The sequence below is a fragment of the Acomys minous genome (genome assembly GCF_964271855.1).
Source record: "Acomys minous genome assembly, chromosome: 14".
Classification (NCBI taxonomy): domain Eukaryota; kingdom Metazoa; phylum Chordata; class Mammalia; order Rodentia; family Muridae; genus Acomys; species Acomys minous.
In genome coordinates this window covers 64394555-64414165 of record NC_140496.1, presented here as the reverse complement: position 1 = coordinate 64414165, position 19611 = coordinate 64394555, and the positions used below count along the sequence as shown (strand labels likewise).

Here is a 19611-nt window from a genome sequence, read left to right as displayed (position 1 = left end):
TGGCAAACCTCCATCTCCAAAAAACATGTACATTACGATTCATAACAGTAGTAAAATCACAGTTATGAAGTAGCAACAAAAATAATTTTGTGGTTCGGGGAGGCCCACCACAACTTGAGGGACTGTATTAAGGGTCTCGAGTTCAGGAGGTTGAGAACCACTGGATTAGAACTTCATGATTGTAAGGAGTTGGAGCGTTGCATTTCCAGAACCAAATTATCTTGGGCTTTTTTTTTCCCCCCTCTTAACAACCATTCACTGTCTTCCACCTCTGTGTCTGGCCCAATATCCTTCCTTGTAAATATCCTTCCTTCAAGTAAATCTTTTAGAATATGCTAGCTTAACAAACCACTAGCTCCCACCAACCCCAAGGCTAAAATGGCTGTCAGGATCTGGTGCCTACAACAGAGATGAGATGTTCTTGCTTGACTGTAGCCCACTCGTATAATGTCTCCACTAGCGGAGTTGAAGATGCCTTGGCTTATGATGTTCTTTTGTTCTGTGCCTATAAAAACCTCGTGAAATGGTTCCCATAGGCCATGGTGCTGGGGAGACCTATATCCATGTTTCCAGGCCGTTGTGACATCACTTAATCCACATACTTGGATCAGGAGTAAATAAACATTCAATTCCCCCTAAGGAGAGAGGATTGCTTTGTGTGGATGACCCGGTACTCTACGAGCTTTCGAATCACCCGATCAGTGGCAGAGGAAGTAAACAAAAGAGAAGGCCAGGTTTACCCTCCTCTACCTCAGGACTTGTGAGAGATCAGTTTGTTGAGCTCTGAGTAAAATTTCTGTGCCATATTTGTTATCAGAAGCCCCAGCCACTTATGGTGAGAGATTTCCAGGGAAGGGAATGAAATTATCCTCTCTGACAAATAATGTCCACACACAGTTGGTCTAAGGGTATGAGAGAGGGGCTTCTGATGGGGGCTGAAATTGCTGTCAGGAGAAAAACCAAGTCCAAATTGTTTTTGAGGCCTCCTCGGTCATTCATTCTTGTTCTCATCCATTTAATCATCCCATGGACCCACAGTTGGGTTTCACTGAGGGAAACAGCAAAACGAAGAGAAGAAAGTGGGACTGTTTACTTGACTACTGTAAGATGGGACACAGCATCCTGCTAGGAGAGGACCAGCAGCCTACAAGAGGCCCTGGCTTCTGAGGCCTCCCACACTTAGAAAGAGCCTCAGGAGAAACATGGCAGCCATGATGAGCCCATCAGGCCAGAAGGCAGGTGGCTGTTCCCAAGGCCAAGCCCTTGGATTTCCAGGAAGCCCTGACTTCGCCTTCTGTAGGATCACAGCATGCTTTGATGTGAGGGCCGTGGCAGACAGAGAGGAGAAGTGGGGTAGTGGGCACAGAAAGATAAACAGCCAGGTACCCTGCATGGCAGCTCCTTGTGCGCAGCACCTAGCGGGGCAGTGCCCTAGGGTGGGGGGCTCACTGGCAGAGCCTTTGAAGAACCTGCATGGTGGGGGCGGGGCTGTGCTCATCCCCTAACCCTGAACGGCTTGAGCAGCTTGGCTCCAGGAGTCACTTTAGAGCACTTCAACTGCATGGGCCAAGAGCACAAAGTGTGTAGGGGAAAGAGAACTGGAGTTTGCTCAGTAGTCAGCAATTGGGGATTATTTGCCCAAGAGGGAAGGAGGCGCTTAAGTGAGCCAGCTGCGAGATTAGTCAGAAGGAAGTTGTTGAGCTGGCAGAGTTGACTCAGAGGGTCCTTACAACAACACTCTGAGCCAGCAAGGCAGGGACAGCGATCCCACTGTGCAGGCAAAGAAAACAAGATAGCTAAAGACGGAAGGCCAGTTGGGCTACTCATCCATCCATAATGCAAATGGGGCTTGATCCCAGGGCTTCTGTCCTTAGCTCGGGTCTTTGCTCCTGCAAGCTGCCTGTCCTGCGGGCATGAGTCCAAAGAGTCCCTCGTTTATTGGACTTGGAGGACAAGCCCACACTAGTGAGTGAGTCGTCCAGCTGCTCCAGTTAGCTCCCCCGAGGACTGGCCAAGGGAAGGAACAGAGGTGGGGATAGATTCTGAGTCACCTTGGCAGCCCACCACATGCCACCTCCAGTCTAATCAAGGTACCTAGAGCCCAGTGGCCTTGCACTTGAGTGCATTTATCTGATGAGGCCTTGGCAGGGGTAGTGGCTTGAAGAGCTCAGAGCAAGCCTTCATGGCTGAGGGAGGGTGTCCAGGTTCTGTGACTCAGTAGCCTTGCAGGAAAATAAATCCACTAGAATGATTTCTTTTTCCTTCCATCAAGGAAATGAGGTTCACAATGCATCCCTGGCTGCCAGAGGAAAGCCGCCTCGGAATGCCTGAACTACCCTGGCTATAGCTGTGGAATTGGTCGCTGGGGTTTGTTTTTGGTTTTCGTTTTGTTTTGTTTTTTTGTTTTTTGTTTTTGTTTTGTTTTGTTTTTTTGTTTTTGTTTTTGTTTTTTTTAGATGGAATGCTGCTGTCTGGCAGCGTTGGGGGAGGCCTGCTTCATTTTCTAGCATCAATCTGAGAGAGGTGGAAGCAGAGGGCTTCGCCCCTCATTGGGTTCTCCCTGCTGGGCACAGTTGCGTCTTTTTTGTTGGAGCACTCTGGAATGTTCCCCTTGGTCACAAGAGAGCGTAGATGGGGCCAGATGGGGACGGGAGGGCAGTCGTAGCATGACGTCTGTCACATCATTGGCTGCCAGTGTTAACTCAGCAGATCTGTCGGGCTAGACGGGTGTCCCCTTTCTACCTCCCTGCTGCTCCATGTGCGTCCTTCTCACAGTTGTGTGCTCAGGGTTAGTTCTCAGGACAGCTCTTGAGCAGCTACTTGCCTCCATCGGATCCTCTAAGAAAAGGTCTCAAGGTCCATTGGCAGGAGAGTGTCGGGCAGTTAAGCTGCCAAGACTCCAGACACATTCAAATGAGACGCTAGGCGTAGCTTCTTAAAATTTTATACACAAGCGCTGCTCTTGTCCCCTTCAAATCTTCCTCTGTCCTCCCCCTCTACCTTCAAAATTCATGATCTCTTTTTTGTTATCATTATTACATGCATATGTATGTATATAAGTGTGTGTGTGTGTGTGTGTGTGTGTGTGTGTGTGTGCGCGCGCATGCGTGCAACCTACTTAGTCCATCTGGCACTATGTATCCAGGTGTACTTTGTAGGATTGGAAACCTGATGTGGGAGCTTGTCCCTGGAGGAAGTTGATTCTCTCTCTCCCAGCCTCCACTAACTACATGTATAGACCTTTATCCCCGGGGGTGAGACCATGTGGAATTTGCCATGTTCACACTCAACTGGTGTCGTTGTCATTAAGCAGGTCTTGTTCAGACGGCCATCTTGTTGAGATGGGTACATCTTCCCTGTCACATCTAGGAAGTGCTAGTCAGCAGCAAGTGTCCGGTGCCTCTGGCTCTTTATAATCTTTCTACCCACCCTACTCTACAAGTTTCCTAAACCTTGGGCGCAGGAGTTATGACGCAGATTTATCAACTGGGGTTGGGCACCTCACAGCCACCTACTTTGACCGGTTATGGATCTCTGCAACCTCGGTTACAGGAAGAAGCTTCTTTGATGAGAGGGAATAATATCTGGGGGAATAAGAATAGATATTGCAGTTAGAAGTTATATTGGTTTAGAAAAACGGCAGTCATAGGTTCTCCTCTTGGGTCTGTGGCTTCTCTGGCTATGAGGAGCTGGCTAGGTTTACTGTGCTATGTCTGAATCCCCTCCTATCGGATGAACCTTAAGTCTAGTAAGATGGCTGTGCCACTACTGCACCACTGTAGGTGCTATGCCAGTCCAGCCATTGTTGTGGTGGGTAGGCTTTACAGCCCTTTCCCTTGGCAGCTTGCGAAGCACCTTCTCCTCAGGGAAGAGGATTCCAGGTCCGTTAGCTCAGTTTCCCCAAGTCATGTGCCCAAAGCGTGTGGTGTCCTCCGCAATAGGGTCTTACCTTCAAGTTCTGGAAGGTGACCAAGGGCAGTGACAATATTCCATACTGTCTTGGAAGACTCTTTCAGTCCCATGGGAAGTTTTTCCCATGGCCAGCACTGGTGGGCGGGCTATTGATATATAGTGTATGTTTCTTGGGAGGAACACTGCCACCCATGTGGCGTAACTCCGTGTGTGGAAATGTCACCACTCTATAGATTGAGGAACATAGTGCCCAGGGAAGGGAACTTAGAGGGTTGGACAGTTAGCAAGCCATAGAACCATGCCTACATGTAGTATGGTCCTCAAAATAGCCGCTTTAAATAGAAGCTGTCAAGAGTTTTTTGCTGGTGAGGACACTGAGACTTGCAGCTGGACATTGCCATAGATATAGAGGCTAAGATGGGACGAGGTGACTATAATTTTAAGGCCAAATCAGCCTATATAATGAGTTTAAGGCTATTTCAGACTAGACAGTGAGACCTTGTCTCAAAACAAAGTAAACAATAAAAGGAGAAAGGACAGAAATTGAGACTTTGCATGGCTAACCACATTTATCCGAGGTAAAGGGCTGCAAAATGAGCCACAGGTGGTAGACATAACACTGTAGGCCAAAGGCCAACTCGTGTTTAGTGCTGCACCTACTGTTTGCTCAGAAGGAAACCAGATTTACACCAGGCCAAGAGCTCCATCCTTTGCTCACTGGGCCCTCTCCACAGTCCATCTCAGCCAATGTATCCAGCTAACTCCCCGAAGCCCAGGCAGGCACAGGTTTCTTGATTAGGGATATATTCTAAGGAATGGCTCCTTGGAAGACTTCATGGATGCATGAACATGCGTGTGTTTGAACTAAGACGTCTGCCATGCTTCTAGGAGACAGAATCTCACGGGAGTACCAACAGATAGCCCGCTCTTCACTCACGGAAACATTACAAGGGGACCGTGGCTGTGTTTCTTCATGCTCCAACTCACAATTTTCTCCATGAAAGCTCTCCTGACACTCTGAGCTTTCCCTTCTCCCTGTCCTTTCATTTCTCATCTCATTTCGGACCATGAAGGCCCTTTGTCATGGCCTGTTTGTGTGTCCTTCTTGCTTCACACACGTGTGTCTTCTTCCTGTCTACCTTAAGGAACAGCAACCAATTGTGCCAAGAGCCACATTGCTCACACCCCCGAGAGACCCGCTCCAGAGCACACAGCTTCTTCAGGGTGGAGGCCACCCCTTCTCTACCTGTGTTGCAACACACAGCACAGGGTCAGCCACACGGGGGGGGGGGGGGGGGGGGTTATGGAACACACTCTGCACACCTTTGTGCTCTTGTTCAAAGCATTTGAATGTATACCACCCCAGCGGATCCTTCTGAAACCCTTTGACGTGAGACAGTACTGTAAGTAGCTGAGACGATGACTAAGCTGTGTGTAGGGAAAGCGTGTGGACTGAGTCCTGATCAAACCCAGCATCTCCTTCTCTGCAGAAGCCACAGACATGATGGCTCTGGCCACTGCCTCTGGCCACTGGGTTTTCTCTGCTGTTTCTTCTGTGATGTGAAGGGGCCTTCTGCTATGGCCTTGAGAAGAGGGTCATCAGCCTGGGTGAAGGCAACGATGTCACACTGGGATAGGCGTGAAAATCACACCAGGAAAAACCTGAAGGAGTCCAGCACCCAGCCACGCTAAAAATCTGTCCACAGAAGATTCTCCCCAGGTCTTCAAAGGATCCATACTAAGACTGGTTTAGAGGTCTACAGGGTCTGTGCCCCACCCTATGATCATAGTAAGCCTCCAGTGGAAGCAAGTGATGTTTTACAGACCAAGTTTCCAGTAGCCCCAAGATCCTTTCTCCCGCCAGCACGAAGAGGAAAGCATCAGAGGCTCCCAGCTTCTCTTTCACCTGACAGAGGAAATAGAGCAGAAGGAAGAAATGCGCTGTAGTCTTAGCTGCAGGGTGGCAGAGGGGACCTGAAGTAGCTCAGCCGTGCCCTCCCCCTCCTCCCCCTCCCCCTTCCCACAGGTGTCCCTGGAGCTTCCTTGTCAGGGTTGGGGATTAGGTAGCTCCTAAACCCTCTCTCTTAGCCAAACTAAGGAGGATCTGGAGCACTTCCAGAAACTTAGCCCCTTCTCTGTCCCCAACATTCACCATAACATTGGTAGGTGATCTGGGGCATCATTTGTACCTAAGTTACCTGCCCATACTGGGTATCCAAGGACAGTCCCCTAAGAGCTGTGGTCATGTCCCATTACCCATCTGTAGTTTATCTCTCTGTGGAGGAGGCTGGAGATGACGATTAAGATGGAGCCAAATGTGTGACACCTAGTTGGGGTTTGTTGTTGTTGTTGTTGGTTTGGTTTTTTGTTTGTTTGTTTGTTTTTGTTTTTGTTTTTTTTGAGAGTAGTCCTGGCAAGGGCTGCCTGCTTTAAACTCTGTACAGCCTCCTGCTCTGGGAAATGCAGAATTAATTGAATGACACGTGCAGTGATTATGGGAAGAAAGAGAGAAGGAGACGGGTTGGGGAAGGACTATCTGTAGTCCTGCCAGAGAGACTAGGAATTAATTCAGCCTGTCACTTCATAGTGAGCTCCCTTAGCAGGTGTCAGCAGAGCAGTTACCTCATTTATCCTGAATACAGTACCTCATAGCCGGAGCATGCACTTTGCAGAGCCAGCCAAGCCTCACGGAGGCCCTCAGGGAAGCCGTAGCACCAGGGTGGAAGAGGCCGCAGCTGGAACTACCTCGCCTTCCTATTCTACCCCATTACGTCTAATCCCAGATCAGCTTACTGCCTACTAGGTGCTGGAAATGGCTCTTCCAGCTGCAGCAACTCACTGCCTAGCAGATATGTCAGCCAGAGAGATACGTAGTGTATCTAGACTTTCACAGCTAATCTTGACTTTAGCACCCGCACCCCTCCCCTCACCCCACCGCCGTAAAGTCTGCTGAGATCAGGGAACAGACATGCTTTCTTAGTCACCTCTGCAACCTCGGGGCCTGGCACAAAGCCTGTAGGTGCTGAAAATACACTTAGTGAGGGAGCAACTAAACAAATGATCCGAGTTGAGCCAGCAGTACCCCCAAAACTCTGCAAGGAGTTAGGACTTAACATGCTCTTTGCTGTTTGTCCTCTTCAAACCCTTCAGTTCCCCCCACCCCGGGGTGGGGCTCTTCTCACAATGCCTCTCTCTAGCCCTGAGCTCCACAACCTTGCATTCAAGCCCCAGTCTGAATCCCCCAAGTACAAATTGGCAAAGGTACTAATATTAGCAGGTCAGAGTCAGCGCCGAGATACTTTAAGGTGCTTTGACTGGCTGGGGAGCCCTGGACAGAGCTGGGTGTATTTTTAGCTCTTTGGGTATCTGGAAAGGTATTGAAATGCAGTCGATGTTGCAGACACACGAGCAAATCAGTATTCTGCTACCGGCCTCCCCATGCCAGCAGTTTCCATTCAGTGTCTCTGGAGCAAGGGTTGCCATGGAGATTGAGTGCCAGGACAACTGAACTTCCTGTCAGAAAGCCACAGTACAGGTAGAGCTCTGGGCCAATGAGAAACAGGTATCTCCCTGGATGGCCACATCTTTCTGCCTTGAAGATAAACGGCACCAGGACTCCCTGGCCACCTTGCAAGGGGTCAGCCAGAAGACAGAGGGCATTGGTCTCCGCAGCTGCATTCTTCCTAGGGACTAAGTCTGTTTCTTCCACACACATCCCTCTCTCTCCTCTTTTGCCCAAAGAACTTCGGTTTTCCTGAGTGGAAGATATGAGGGAGAGAAAGGGAGGTGAGACAGACAAGTCCTGCCACCAAACCTGTAAGTGCTGTGTGAGGATGGAAGAGGCCAGGTCACCCTAATCCTGGGGCTTTTACAGTTACAGAAGCCCCTCTTTTTATCCTTGCTGTGCCTGTGGACTTCATATGCTAAGCAACTGGGATGAAAATTGGGGAGTCCAAGAAGCTGTTAGCCCACCTACACTGCAAAGCTAGAAAGCCACAAAGCCAGAAGAACTCCTACACCATCCCATCCAAAGACTCTCTTAGTAGAGTAGAGTATTTATCCTTCTCCTCACGTGACGTAGACAGTCAACTGAAGCTCAGAGAGAGCATATGATTGACGTGAGGAGTTTTAGCTCTCTGGGTACCTGGAAAGGTTTTGAAACGCAGTCGATGCTAGAGACAGTGGGGCAGAGGCAAGGTCCTTTGCTAAGTTTTCTTCTTCTCTTTCACATCTCTTTTCAGAGAAATGTGCTATCCCAAACATTTTCTGGACTGACCTTTAACAATGGCAAATCTGAGGGCTGTATTCAATTGCTATTAATGGGGAATTTATTTCATGCCTTCAGCATTTGTTTATCCTCTCTCATAAAACAATTCATGCTCATGAGGTTGAGGCAGGAGGATCACAAGTGGAAGACAGGCCTGGGTACAGAGTTCAAGAACAGCATGGGTGACCTAGGGAGGGCCTGCCTCAAAATAAAAATTAGAACAACAATAACAACAAAAAGAAGTCCAGAGGCAGCTATTCCAGGGCTGGGGTGGTAGTGGCACCTAGTCATCAGGCATGAAGGCTCTCTTTACATTCCTTCATCGCCATCTTAGCACATAGTTTTAGTTCTAAACTGTTCAGGATGGCTGCCGTGTCAGGACATTACACCCACACTCCATATAGGTAAAGTGGGAAGAGAAAGGACAGAAGAAGGAGAGGTGTGTGTGTGTGTGTGTGTGTGTGTGTGTGTGTGTGTGTGTGTGTGACAGCCAAATGCCTCCTTTCATGTAGGATTCTTTCTCCAGTATAAGCTCCATTTAAAACCTATTCACATCTGGAGGATGTAAGAGAGGCTGGGAACAAATTGTCTTTCACCTGGGCACGTTGCTACTTGAAATCAAAGTAAGGATGTGGGAGGGCATGACGCTGGAGAAGAGCAGTTTCTGCCATATGCACGTTTCTAGGCACATTTCTTCTTATGATTAATGATGACACTGTGTTTGTTGCTTGGTTTTGTGTTTGTTTGTTTGTTTGTTTGTTTGTTTTCCAAGACAGGGTTTCTCTGTGTAGCCCTGCCTGTCCTGGATCTCACTCTGTAGACCAAGCTGGCCGTTTCTTTCATCTTAAAAGTTTTCTGAAGCTGGGGAAATAATGCATACACCAAGTAAAGCACTTATGACTTTAGTGTGAAGACCTGCGTCTGATTCCTCAGAACCCGCATCGTGCCAGGTGTGGTGGCCTGCGTGACTCTAAATCCATCTCTCCTGGTGGGAGACAGGAGGTGGAGAGAAGAAAAAAAAAATCCCTGAACGTTCAGAAGATAGCCAGCCAGGCCTGTGCAGTGGGGGAAAACAGAAACAAGCAAGCAACTAAAAAACATTCTCAAAAATAACAATCCCTGCCTCAAGGTAAACAGTGATAACCAACCCCTGAGGTCACATTCCACCGAAGTGCCGAGGTGTATGTGCGCTGGCAACTCTCGCGCATAAATCTGTGCACACACTCATGTAAAGTTTCTGCAGGCTATATGGGTTTATTTGGCAATGAAGAAGGAAAATGACATCTGTCCTTCCAGTCATGCGTATAGGTGATGATTAACTTCTTTCTAGAGTCAAAATGAATGCCATCAATTCAATTAGGTTTAAAGGAAATCAATGGGCCATATCACTGCTGGAAGAGGCTGCAGCAAAAGTAACTAGTCCGCTAAGGAGCTAGAAGGATGTTGCAGCTTCAAGCACAACTCCCAAGCCCAGAACCCTCCTGCAGGGTCCAGATCCTGTACTGAGAGCAGCAGCTCTCGAATGCTGCAGTCTGGCACCCTCAGGCTAGGGCAGCCAGCAATGCTGCCTGGAGCTTGCAGAGCCTCCACTGAGGTGTAGCTTCCTCCACACAGGATTCACAAGGCTGCATTCCTTTCTGAATAGGAGGCATCTTTGAGTTAAAGGCAGGTTTAAAAAACAAAGACAAAACAACAGGGGAGGGCTCTCCTCTTCCCCAGGCCAGGAAACCGGAAGGTAATTGAAAGCTTTGGTCCCATGCCTTCACCTCCTGCTGCAGTCACTGGAATTCTTCAAGAACATTGGGGGAAGGGGGGCGGGGGGAGTGGCGCTTTCCAACACTATCCTCCAGGCTTTGTTGTTCAAGGCACGATGAAAGGTTTTGAGGTGCAATGCTGACCAAGCTAGGGTCGGCCTACTCACAGGCAACTGAAACATGAATGAATCTTTGGGATGAGCCCAGACATCCCTACTTACCTCAGAATCCTGTTTTTTTTTTTTTCCAGCATAGACAATGGACTTGAGCTGGGAATCTTGTCCTCAGCTGAACACGGTGACTCTTTAGATACATCTGCAGATAGTCACAGCCCCGGACAACACAATATCCACTGGTAGAGTCTGAGAACCATATGATTCCTGAACAAAAGGCAAAGACCAAGAAGAGACGGCACAAGGCTCCTACTCACTCCTTCTTACTGCTTGGAAGAGGGTGGCCCGGGAAGAAAGCCCTGGCTTCAGTCTTCATCGACTTCATCTGGTGGCACATTAACCCCAGTACATGGGAGTAGAGCAGAAAGTCAGAGGTTCAGGGTCGTCCTCTGGCATACAAGAGATCCTGATTAACACAGAGAAACCCTGTCTCAACAAAAAGAAAAAAAGAAAAAAGAAAAAGAAAAAGAAAAGAAAAAAAGCTGATTAAAACAAAAGGAGAGAAAAGAAAATGTTGCCTGGTGTGGTGGTACACACCTTTCATCCCAGCACTCTGGAGGCAGAGGCAGGTGGATCTGGTCTACAAAGCAAGTCTAAGACAACCAAGGCTACACAGAGAAACCTTGTCTCGAAAAACCAAAAGAAAAAAAGAAAAAGAAAAAAAAAGAAAGAAAGAAAGAAAGAAAGAAAGAAAAGAAAAAAGAAAATGTCTAGGGTGACCCTTCCCATTCCTTATATGGTCTTTATAACTTGCTTTATTTCTAAACAATTTATCCTTATTTTACGTGTATGAGTGTTTTGCCTGCATGTTCTTGCATCATATGTATACCTGATATCTGTGAAGGCCAGCAATGGATCTCCTGAAATTTGAGTAACAAAAGATTGTGAGCTGTCATGTAGGTACTGGGAACCAAGCCTGGGTCCTCTGTAAGAACAACAGGTGTCCTTAACTGTTGAACCATTGCTCTATCCTATTTATTACTCACATTATAAGAGAAAAGAAATTCCAGTAGAGATCTGAAAATAACAAAACATTTAACATCTTCAAAATAATTACCTGGTTGATAACTGGTAATGAAATGTTTTTTGTCCTGAAAGCTTTTGATTTTGAGATATTAGCTAATGTTAGAAGAAAAAGCAACCTAATCAGTAAGATAGTAAGAAAAAGAGACATCTAGACCATGAGGATAAACTTTCTCCATTTTTCACTGATGCTTAAAGTCATCATACAGCGTCTTCTAGAATTTAACTCTTTTTTAGGTATAATAATAAACACACGAACTGTTTCTAGTGCTTCTTAGTCATGGCAAGACATGAAAAGCCACATGTCCCCAGGGGAACATTTGCCTTTTCTACCATGAAAAATGGTTGAAATAATATAGAAAAGCAATATGGCAATTAAAAAATGCAGTCTTTTGTCATCAGGTATTATTGAGAGATGCATAGAAAACATTACTGAAAAAAATTTAAAAATGAATATGGAGACAGCATGCCTTATAAAAGTGTGCTATGAATTTGATTAAAAGTGTGGAGGTTTCCTAACATCTCAGTTAATGGGATTTACTAGGTTTTACTGAAATGTATGAGAGAGCTGGTTTTGATCCATTAAAGGGAAGTTGTAGGGGAGAAGAATAAATGACTTCCTTCATAGAAGTGTTTTATGGGAAAATTATTGACCAGAATAACAAGAGGAGCCTCCTGCGGTTACAAACAAGATCCACACTTGTCATTCAGTTGCTGTGCTGCCAAGATGTTAAAGCCAGGTATGCACAAAATGGACGCACACCATTGATGTTCTTTGTTTTATAAATATAAGGTCCTTAAGCTGCAGTAGAGCTGTCAAACATGTTGTAATGGGAGATAGCGTGACCAGGAAGGCCTTCAGTTTATATAGTGGCTCACTAATGCGTCTCCTGGCCAGTACCTAAAATTTCACCAACATCAGGCTAGAGAGACGATGGTGCAGAGGTTAAGAGCACTGGCTGCTCTTCCAAAGATCCCAAGTTCAACTCCCAGCAACCACGTGGCAGCTCACAACCATCTATAATGAGATCTGGTGCCCTCTTCTGGTGTGGTGCTGTACATGCAGACAGAACACTGTATACATAATAATAAATCTTTTTTAAAAAATCACCAACATCAAAGATAAATAACGCCGGCATGGTGGTGCATGCCTTTAATCCCAGCACTCGGGAGACAGAGGTAGGTGGATCGATGTGAGTTCGAGGCCAGCCTGGTCTACAAAGTGAGTCCATGACAGCCAAGACTACACAGAGAAACCCTGTTTCGAAAAACAAACAAACAAACAAACAAACAAAAGATAGATAACATGTTTTGTCAATACCAAAAAGATAATGGTTTCTCTTTCATGTCCTTATCTGTGATGGCAAATGGCTGTCAGATAAAATTTTTGTTTTTGTTTTTTTGTTTTGTTTTTGTTTTTCAAGACAGAGTTTCTCTGTATTGCCTTGGCTGTCTTAGACTCACTTTGTAGACCAGGCTGGCCTTGAACTCACAGCGATCTGCCTGCTTCTGCCTCCTGAGTGCTGGGATTAAAGGTGTGTGCCATCATGCCCGGCCCATATAAAATTTCAATAAGCAATTTTAAATTGTGCCTTTGAGACAAAAATGGCACTGTCTCCAATCTTTTTTTCAAAGTAAAATTATACTAAAGAAAGAGCATTTGAAAACTGATGTTTGTTTTATTCATTACAGAAATCTCCCCTCAGTACTGCTGGTAGTGCAGTCCAGCCCTGCCCCATCTGCCAGTTCTGTGTCTTCAGACTAAATAAGTCCTGAGTGGAAAATGTAGTTAGGGCTAGCATGATTGCGTCTGTACTGAATATACACAGACAAAGGACACTTTCTTCATTGCTGTTGTTTCTGGACAACTCAGTTTGGGGCTGGTGACATGGCTTAGCGGGTAACAGAGCTTGTCACCCATTAAACAATAAAATCATGACATTTGCAAGTAGATGGGTGGAACAAGGGGAAAAAAAAATCATCTTGAGTGAGGTAACTCAGACCCAGAGACAAATGTGGTATGTGTGTCTCTCTTAGCTGTTAAGTTTTGATAATCAAGCTACAATCTCTGTAACCGCAGAGGTTAGGTAGAGTTAGGGACTAGGGGAGAGGAATGGATGGATCTCCCTAGGAAGGGGAAATAGAATAGATAGTTATGGATGGGTGGGGTAGTGCTGAAACGGAAGGATCAAACTGAGGGACAGAGTGGGAGGCAAGGGAAGAGAGTACAGGGAACGGCAGGTAAAACTAAGGGCCATTTTAGGGCTTATTTAGAAACCTAATACAGTAGAAGCTTCTTAAAATATATACATTAAGGCGATCAAATGAAACTGCCGAATAACAGGGAGGCTTCCAGCACTGGGAGTGGGTTACATACAACTGAGTTCTTAGCCAAAGGGGTCCCATGGGAGCTCTCCAACAACCCAGGCTAGTGGTTGCTCTCCACAAACCGATGGTGAGGCCCTATTGCTAAAGACAACCCCTACACAACTCAGTGGACATGAAGAAGTCAGGCCGGTGGCTACCTAGAGCCTTCCCTCCTGTGAAATGGTGTTCATGATACTGAAAGAGAAAGGTAAATGCCAACCCAGCTACAACCCCTTTGATTTACAGTGGTGACCTGGCTGAGAGATATGCCAGTGAAATAATGCCACAAAGCTTGTGGGAGTAACCAACAAATACCCGATTTGAGTTAAGGCCCATGCTATGAGATGGAACCTGTAGCCAGCACTGCTTGGACGGCCAAGAATCTGAGTTTAGACAGGCCAGGGACCTAGGGGCAAACCAAATGCTGCTCATCTGCTGAAGGGATCATAGCAATAAGATGACTCCTGAAACATTCTGCTACACTCCTAGATCTGTGCCTTGCTCAGCCATCTTCAGAGAAGCTTCCTCTTACAGCAAACAAGAACAAAATATAGAGACCCACAGCCGGATAGCATGCAGAGAGTGAAAGACCGTGGAACACTCAGCCCTAAATGGGATGTCTGTATCAAATCCCTCCTCTTGAGCTCAGGAAACCCCACCAAGGTGTTGGCAGAAAGAGTGTGGGAACCAGAGAGGATGGAGGACACCAAGGGATTAAGGCCTTCTCAAGACAGCAGAGATGGCACACACACACATACACATACACACACACACACACACACACACACACACACACACACACACTGACATGGACTGCGGTAGCTTGCACAAGTCTGCACCAGTTGGGGTCCCAATGCTGAAAGGAGAGTGGACACTTGCCCCCATCCCTAACCTAGAAGCTGTAATTGTTAGCCACTTGCAAAGGAAAATTAGTTTTCTCCAAGGATGTGTTACTGGAGAAACAAACCACTCTTAAGGGTAAGCCCATGCCCAGCAGTATATGACCAACACAAGAGGTTCTTAGTCTTATAATGTTAAATCAGGGCCCCCCCTTTTTTTTTATAACCATTATAGGTACTTTGTGTATATGTTGTGGCTTGCTTTGGGGGCATTCCTCTGTGTGTGAACATGTGCCTCTGCATCTACACTCTTTCTGCCTCCTCTTCTGTCAGGGTTCCCTAAGCTCCAAGGGGAGAAATTTGATGGAGTCATCCCATGTAGGACTGAGTGTTTCAAAGTCTCTCACTCTGCATATTATCTGGCTGTGGGTCTCTGTATTTGTACCCATCTGTCTCAGGCAGAAACTTCTCTGAACAAGGCACTGGTCATATTTGTCTTTCTGTTTTATCTGTCTATCAGTTTTATCTATCGAGAATTCTCTGTTTAGATCTGTGCCACATATTTATATGAGTTACTGGTTTTCTTGATAACTAACTTTTTTAGCTCTCTGTATGTTTTTTGATATTAGCCCTGGGATACCTCACTCAGAGTGATTTTTCTAGTTCAACCCGTTTGCCTGCAAATTTCACTATGTTATTTTTTTTAATGACTGAGTAATACTCCATTGTGTAAATGTACCACATTCCTTTGCCTATTGTTTCTAATTCCTGGCTATTATGAAGAGAGCAGCAATGAACATGATTGAGCCAGTGTCTCTTTGGTAGAATGAAGCATCCTTTGGGTATGCCCAAAGAGTGGTACACCTGGATTATGAGGTAGATTGATTCCTATCTTTCTTATTTTTCTTTTTCATTCTTTCTTTTCTTTCTTTCTTTTTTTGTTTTTTTATTTTTGTTTTTGTTTGTTTGTTTGTTTGTTTGTTTACCAGGATTTCTCTATGTATCCTTGGCAGTCCTGGACTCACTTTGTAGACCAGGCTGGCCTCGAACTCACAGAGATCCGCCTGCCTCTGCTTCCCAAGTGTTACGCTTATAGGTGTGCGCCACCACTGCCCAGGTGGTTCCCATCTTTCTGAGGAACTGCCACCCTGATTTCCATATTGGCGGCATGAGTTTGCACTCCCACCAGCAATGTATGAGTCTTCCTCTTACTCCACATCCTTGCCAGCATGAGCTGTCACTTGTTTTGTTGATCTGAGCCATTCTGACAGGTTTAAGATGAAATCTCAAAGTAGTTTTGATTTGCATTCCCCTGATGGCTAGGAATGCTGAACATTTCTTTAAGTGTTTCTTAGCCATTTGAGTTTTATCTATTGGGAATTCTCTGTTTAGATCTGTATCCTGTTTTTAATTGGGTTATTTGCTTTCTTGATATCTAGGTTTTTGAGTTCTTTATATATTTTTGGACATTAACCTTGTATTGGGTGTGTAGTTTGTTAAAAAAAAAAATCTTTTCTCGTTTTGTAGACCGCCAATTTGTCTTAGCCTTACAGAAGCTTTTCAGTTTCATGAGGTCCCCCTTATTAATTGCTGTTCTGAGTGCCTGTGCTAATGATATTCTGTTCAGAAAGTCCTTTCCAGTGCCAATGGCTATTGCCCACTTTCTCGCCTATCAGGCTCAGTGTATCTGGTTGTTTGTCGAGGTCCCTGTTTGTTTTCTAATGAGAGACAGAAGGGGTGTGGCTATGGATGGGAGTGTGAAGCCTAAGGAGAGAACCAGACCATGAAAGCCACACTGAGGCCAAAAGTTGAAGCTTTATTGAGGCTGTGAACTTCCAGACTGTTCCCAAGGGAAGGAAGTGCAGCACTGCAAAGAAGGAGTTTGAGAGCAGGTGTGGTGGTGCACACCTTAACCCCAGCACTCAGGAGGCAGAGGCAGGAGGATGGCTGTGAGTTAGAGGCCAGCCTGGTCTACAATGTAAGTCCAGGACAGCCAAGGCTAGACAGAGAAACCCTATCTCAAGAAAAAAAAAGGGGGGGGGAGTTTTTTAGGGTGCTTTTAGTTGAGCTGGAGTGTCGTAGGAGTCTATTAAGCAAAAAGGAACTGCTGTAGGTAAAAGAGACTGCAATAAGCAAAGATTTTGGGGGGGCCTCAGAGGAGGGGTTCTATCCATTAGAATAGCAGGTCAAGCTGTTCTGCTGAGACGAAGGATCAGCAGGCTTCTAAGGGGTGTAGAACATTCCTTTTCCATTTCCCTGATGGGGCTAGGTCACACACTGATCACCTACCTTGGTGTCTTCGGTGACTCCACCTCAGACCAAAGATCTAAAGCCCCACTTTTAAACTGTGGGTACAGACCTCATGTGATGTTTCATGACCAAATGTGGGGATCTTGAAAATGTTGGCAACAGTAACACACCCAAGCATGTACACACATATGTATAGCCATACATACTAACATGCGTGCACATAGCACACACACACGCACACACACATGTGTGTGTGCACTCATGTAAAAAGGAGGAAAATGCCATTTGAGCTGTTGACTTGAATTTCACCAAATATCATTGAATGATTTTTTGGCTTGGGATCAGGACAGAATTTCTAACAGTTTCTAGAATGATCCTAAACATAGCTCTGCCATTTTGTATTACATATTCATGCAAATCAGTGCCCTCAGCATTGACAATTATAAAATCAAAATATTGACCATCTCAGAAAAATGTAGAAGATGCTCTAATCCTGCAGTATGAATATCCAGCCAAGAGTTAATTCTCTGTGAAAAGTTAATTGTTATAATAAGGATGTCCAGTTACTTCTACCTGAGCATCAAACCATGTGACCCTTGCCCCCGCCCCCATGAATAACAACGTGAGCTGCACAGATGTGGTCAGTCTCATTCAGAAACATTTGCTGGTGGCATTTTGGTAACTGGATTAGTGACCCATTTGCATCTGTCACTTGCACATTCTTCTATGGTAGAAGGGGTAGCCATGTGCTGTAGTCCTAAAACTGATGCCTATCTGGTGGCAGAGGGGACGTATAGGGTCAGGAAACCTGGGCATGGTCAGTTTGTTCTGGGCACAACCAGCTATTATGAGCCCAAGAACTGAAAGCCAGATGTTGCCTCATCTCTTTGGTAAGAGTTTCAGTAGTAACAGCTGTTTTTGGCCAAAAAAAACACATAGTGACATTCTAGAGATTTGGATGCATGAGGTACAACTTAAAAATATATAAGAATGTAAGTGTTTTCTTCCCCTACACCTGCTGTAAAAACATGTCTACATGTCTAGGCTAATATTAGGCTTGTTTATTTTCTGATGCTGACATCTCCTTGGCCCTCTGCGATTGCTGCTGGAGACAGAATGATTGATGTTTGCCTTGGCACCCTTGGACCAGTAAGGATTACCAAGGTTAAGAAGGAGCATGTCTGGGCAACACAGACAGAGAGACGCCCAGAACTATGCACACTGCCCTGAGTGGGGCCATCATCTGACCCACAGTTATTTCTGGGATTCAAAGGGGTCCTTACGTAAGGACGACCAGCTTCTAGAGGGAAGTGCTTCAGGTGAAGAGACAGGTTCAAAGCTCCAGTTGTAGCCGTAGAATAAGAAATAGTCTGCATCATTAAGATGGCTCAGTGGGTAAAGGTGCTTGCCTTGCATGCCTGGAAATCTGAGTTTCATCCTGGGAGCCCACCCCCATGAAGACATAAGGGTAGAATGGATGAACCAAGCCCATAAAGTTTTCTTTGACTTCCACATGAGTTCTGTGGCACATGTGCCTATATACATCACACACACACACACACACACACACACACACACACACACACACGAAGGAGGAGGAGGAGGAGGAAATAGTTTTACCATGGGAAGACCACTTCAAAGTGCACTCAGCTTCAGGCTTGGAAGGCAACAGTCTCCCGTGAAAAATTCAATTTTTTTTTCTAATTTTGGGGGGTGTAGGTATCAGAGAACCCTCAGGGCATCTCTTTACCAGGTCATTCTTCCCTTTGGGTACAAAGCTCTCCAAGTCTCCTAGTCTAGTGGGTAGAAAGACAAGTCTCTTTGCAGCGGCCCTTAAGGCCACGGAGGCAGACAGAAGCTGCAGAAAGGAACTTGACATGTACACAGTAGGGAAAAGTCCTATCTGCCCACTGAAAACTGCATTCTGAATCTCTGAGTAAACAGCGTAGAGAGATGAACACAAGAAGAGATTTACAGCTTTGTTATAGGCACAGGGGAATGACAGAAAAGGAAAGCAGATACCTCAAGCCTAAGGGCAACTAGGAGCCTGTGGTCTTCTTCCTAGGGAAGATGGAGGAGGAGGTAGATGACAGAGGAGGTGGATGAAGGAGGGAGGCGGATGAAGGAGGGAGGTGGATGAAGGAGGGAGGTGGATGAAGGAGGGAGGTGGATGAAGGAGGGAGGCGGATGAAGGAGGGAGGCGGATGAAGGAGGGAGGTGGATGAAGGAGGGAGGCGGATGAAGGAGGGAGGTGGATGAAGGAGGGAGGTGGATGAAGGAGGGAGGTGGATGAAGGAGGGAGGCGGATGAAGGAGGGAGGTGGATGAAGGAGGGAGGCGGATGAAGGAGGGAGGCGGATGAAGGAGGGAGGTGGATGAAGGAGGGAGGTGGATGAAGGAGGGAGGTGGATGAAGGAGGGAGGTGGATGAAGGAGGGAGGCGGATGAAGGAGGGAGGTGGATGAAGGAGGGAGGCGGATGAAGGAGGGAGGCGGATGAAGGAGGGAGGTGGATGAAGGAGGGAGGCGGATGAAGGAGGGAGGTGGATGAAGGAGGGAGGCGGATGAAGGAGGGAGGTGGATGAAGGAGGGAGGCGGATGAAGGAGGGAGGCGGATGAAGGAGGGAGGTGGATGAAGGAGGGAGGCGGATGAAGGAGGGAGGTGGATGAAGGAGGGAGGGGGATGAAGGAGGGAGGTGGATGAAGGAGGGAGGCGGATGAAGGAGGGAGGCGGATGAAGGAGGGAGGTGGATGAAGGAGGGAGGTGGATGAAGGAGGGAGGTGGATGAAGGAGGGAGGCAGATGAAGGAGGGAGGTGGATAAAGGAGGGACATAGACAACTTAGAGAGGATGATTTTGTGCAAGGATGAGTAGGTCTCAGTAGAACAGGTAGCAGCCTGTGACAGTCTGCAGGGCTGTGTCCACTGTCGAGCTTCTCTGCTGTGATGCAATTAATCTTCTCCGGCTGCTGAGAGTCCCTAGGAAGGATTCCTGACAGCTATGTTCCTTTGGGGGAAGATCTGTCTTTA

The 19611-nt window shown here is 46.5% G+C and overlaps 1 protein-coding gene across 2 annotated transcripts in view; it reads left to right on the top strand.

Moving 5' to 3' along the window:
- Window positions 1-12403, top strand: part of KCNC4 (potassium voltage-gated channel subfamily C member 4) — a 53459-nt gene extending 41056 nt beyond the window's left edge. The window contains exon 5 of one of the 2 annotated variants that reach the window (XM_084756200.1): window positions 10184-12403. In XM_084756200.1, the coding sequence (XP_084612326.1) occupies window positions 10184-10292 (109 nt within the window). In that variant the 3' untranslated portion in view covers window positions 10293-12403. The remainder of the gene's footprint in view (window positions 1-10183) is intronic. The other variant, XM_084756203.1, reaches the window with a different exon arrangement.
- The last annotated feature ends 7208 nt before the right edge of the window (window positions 12404-19611 follow it).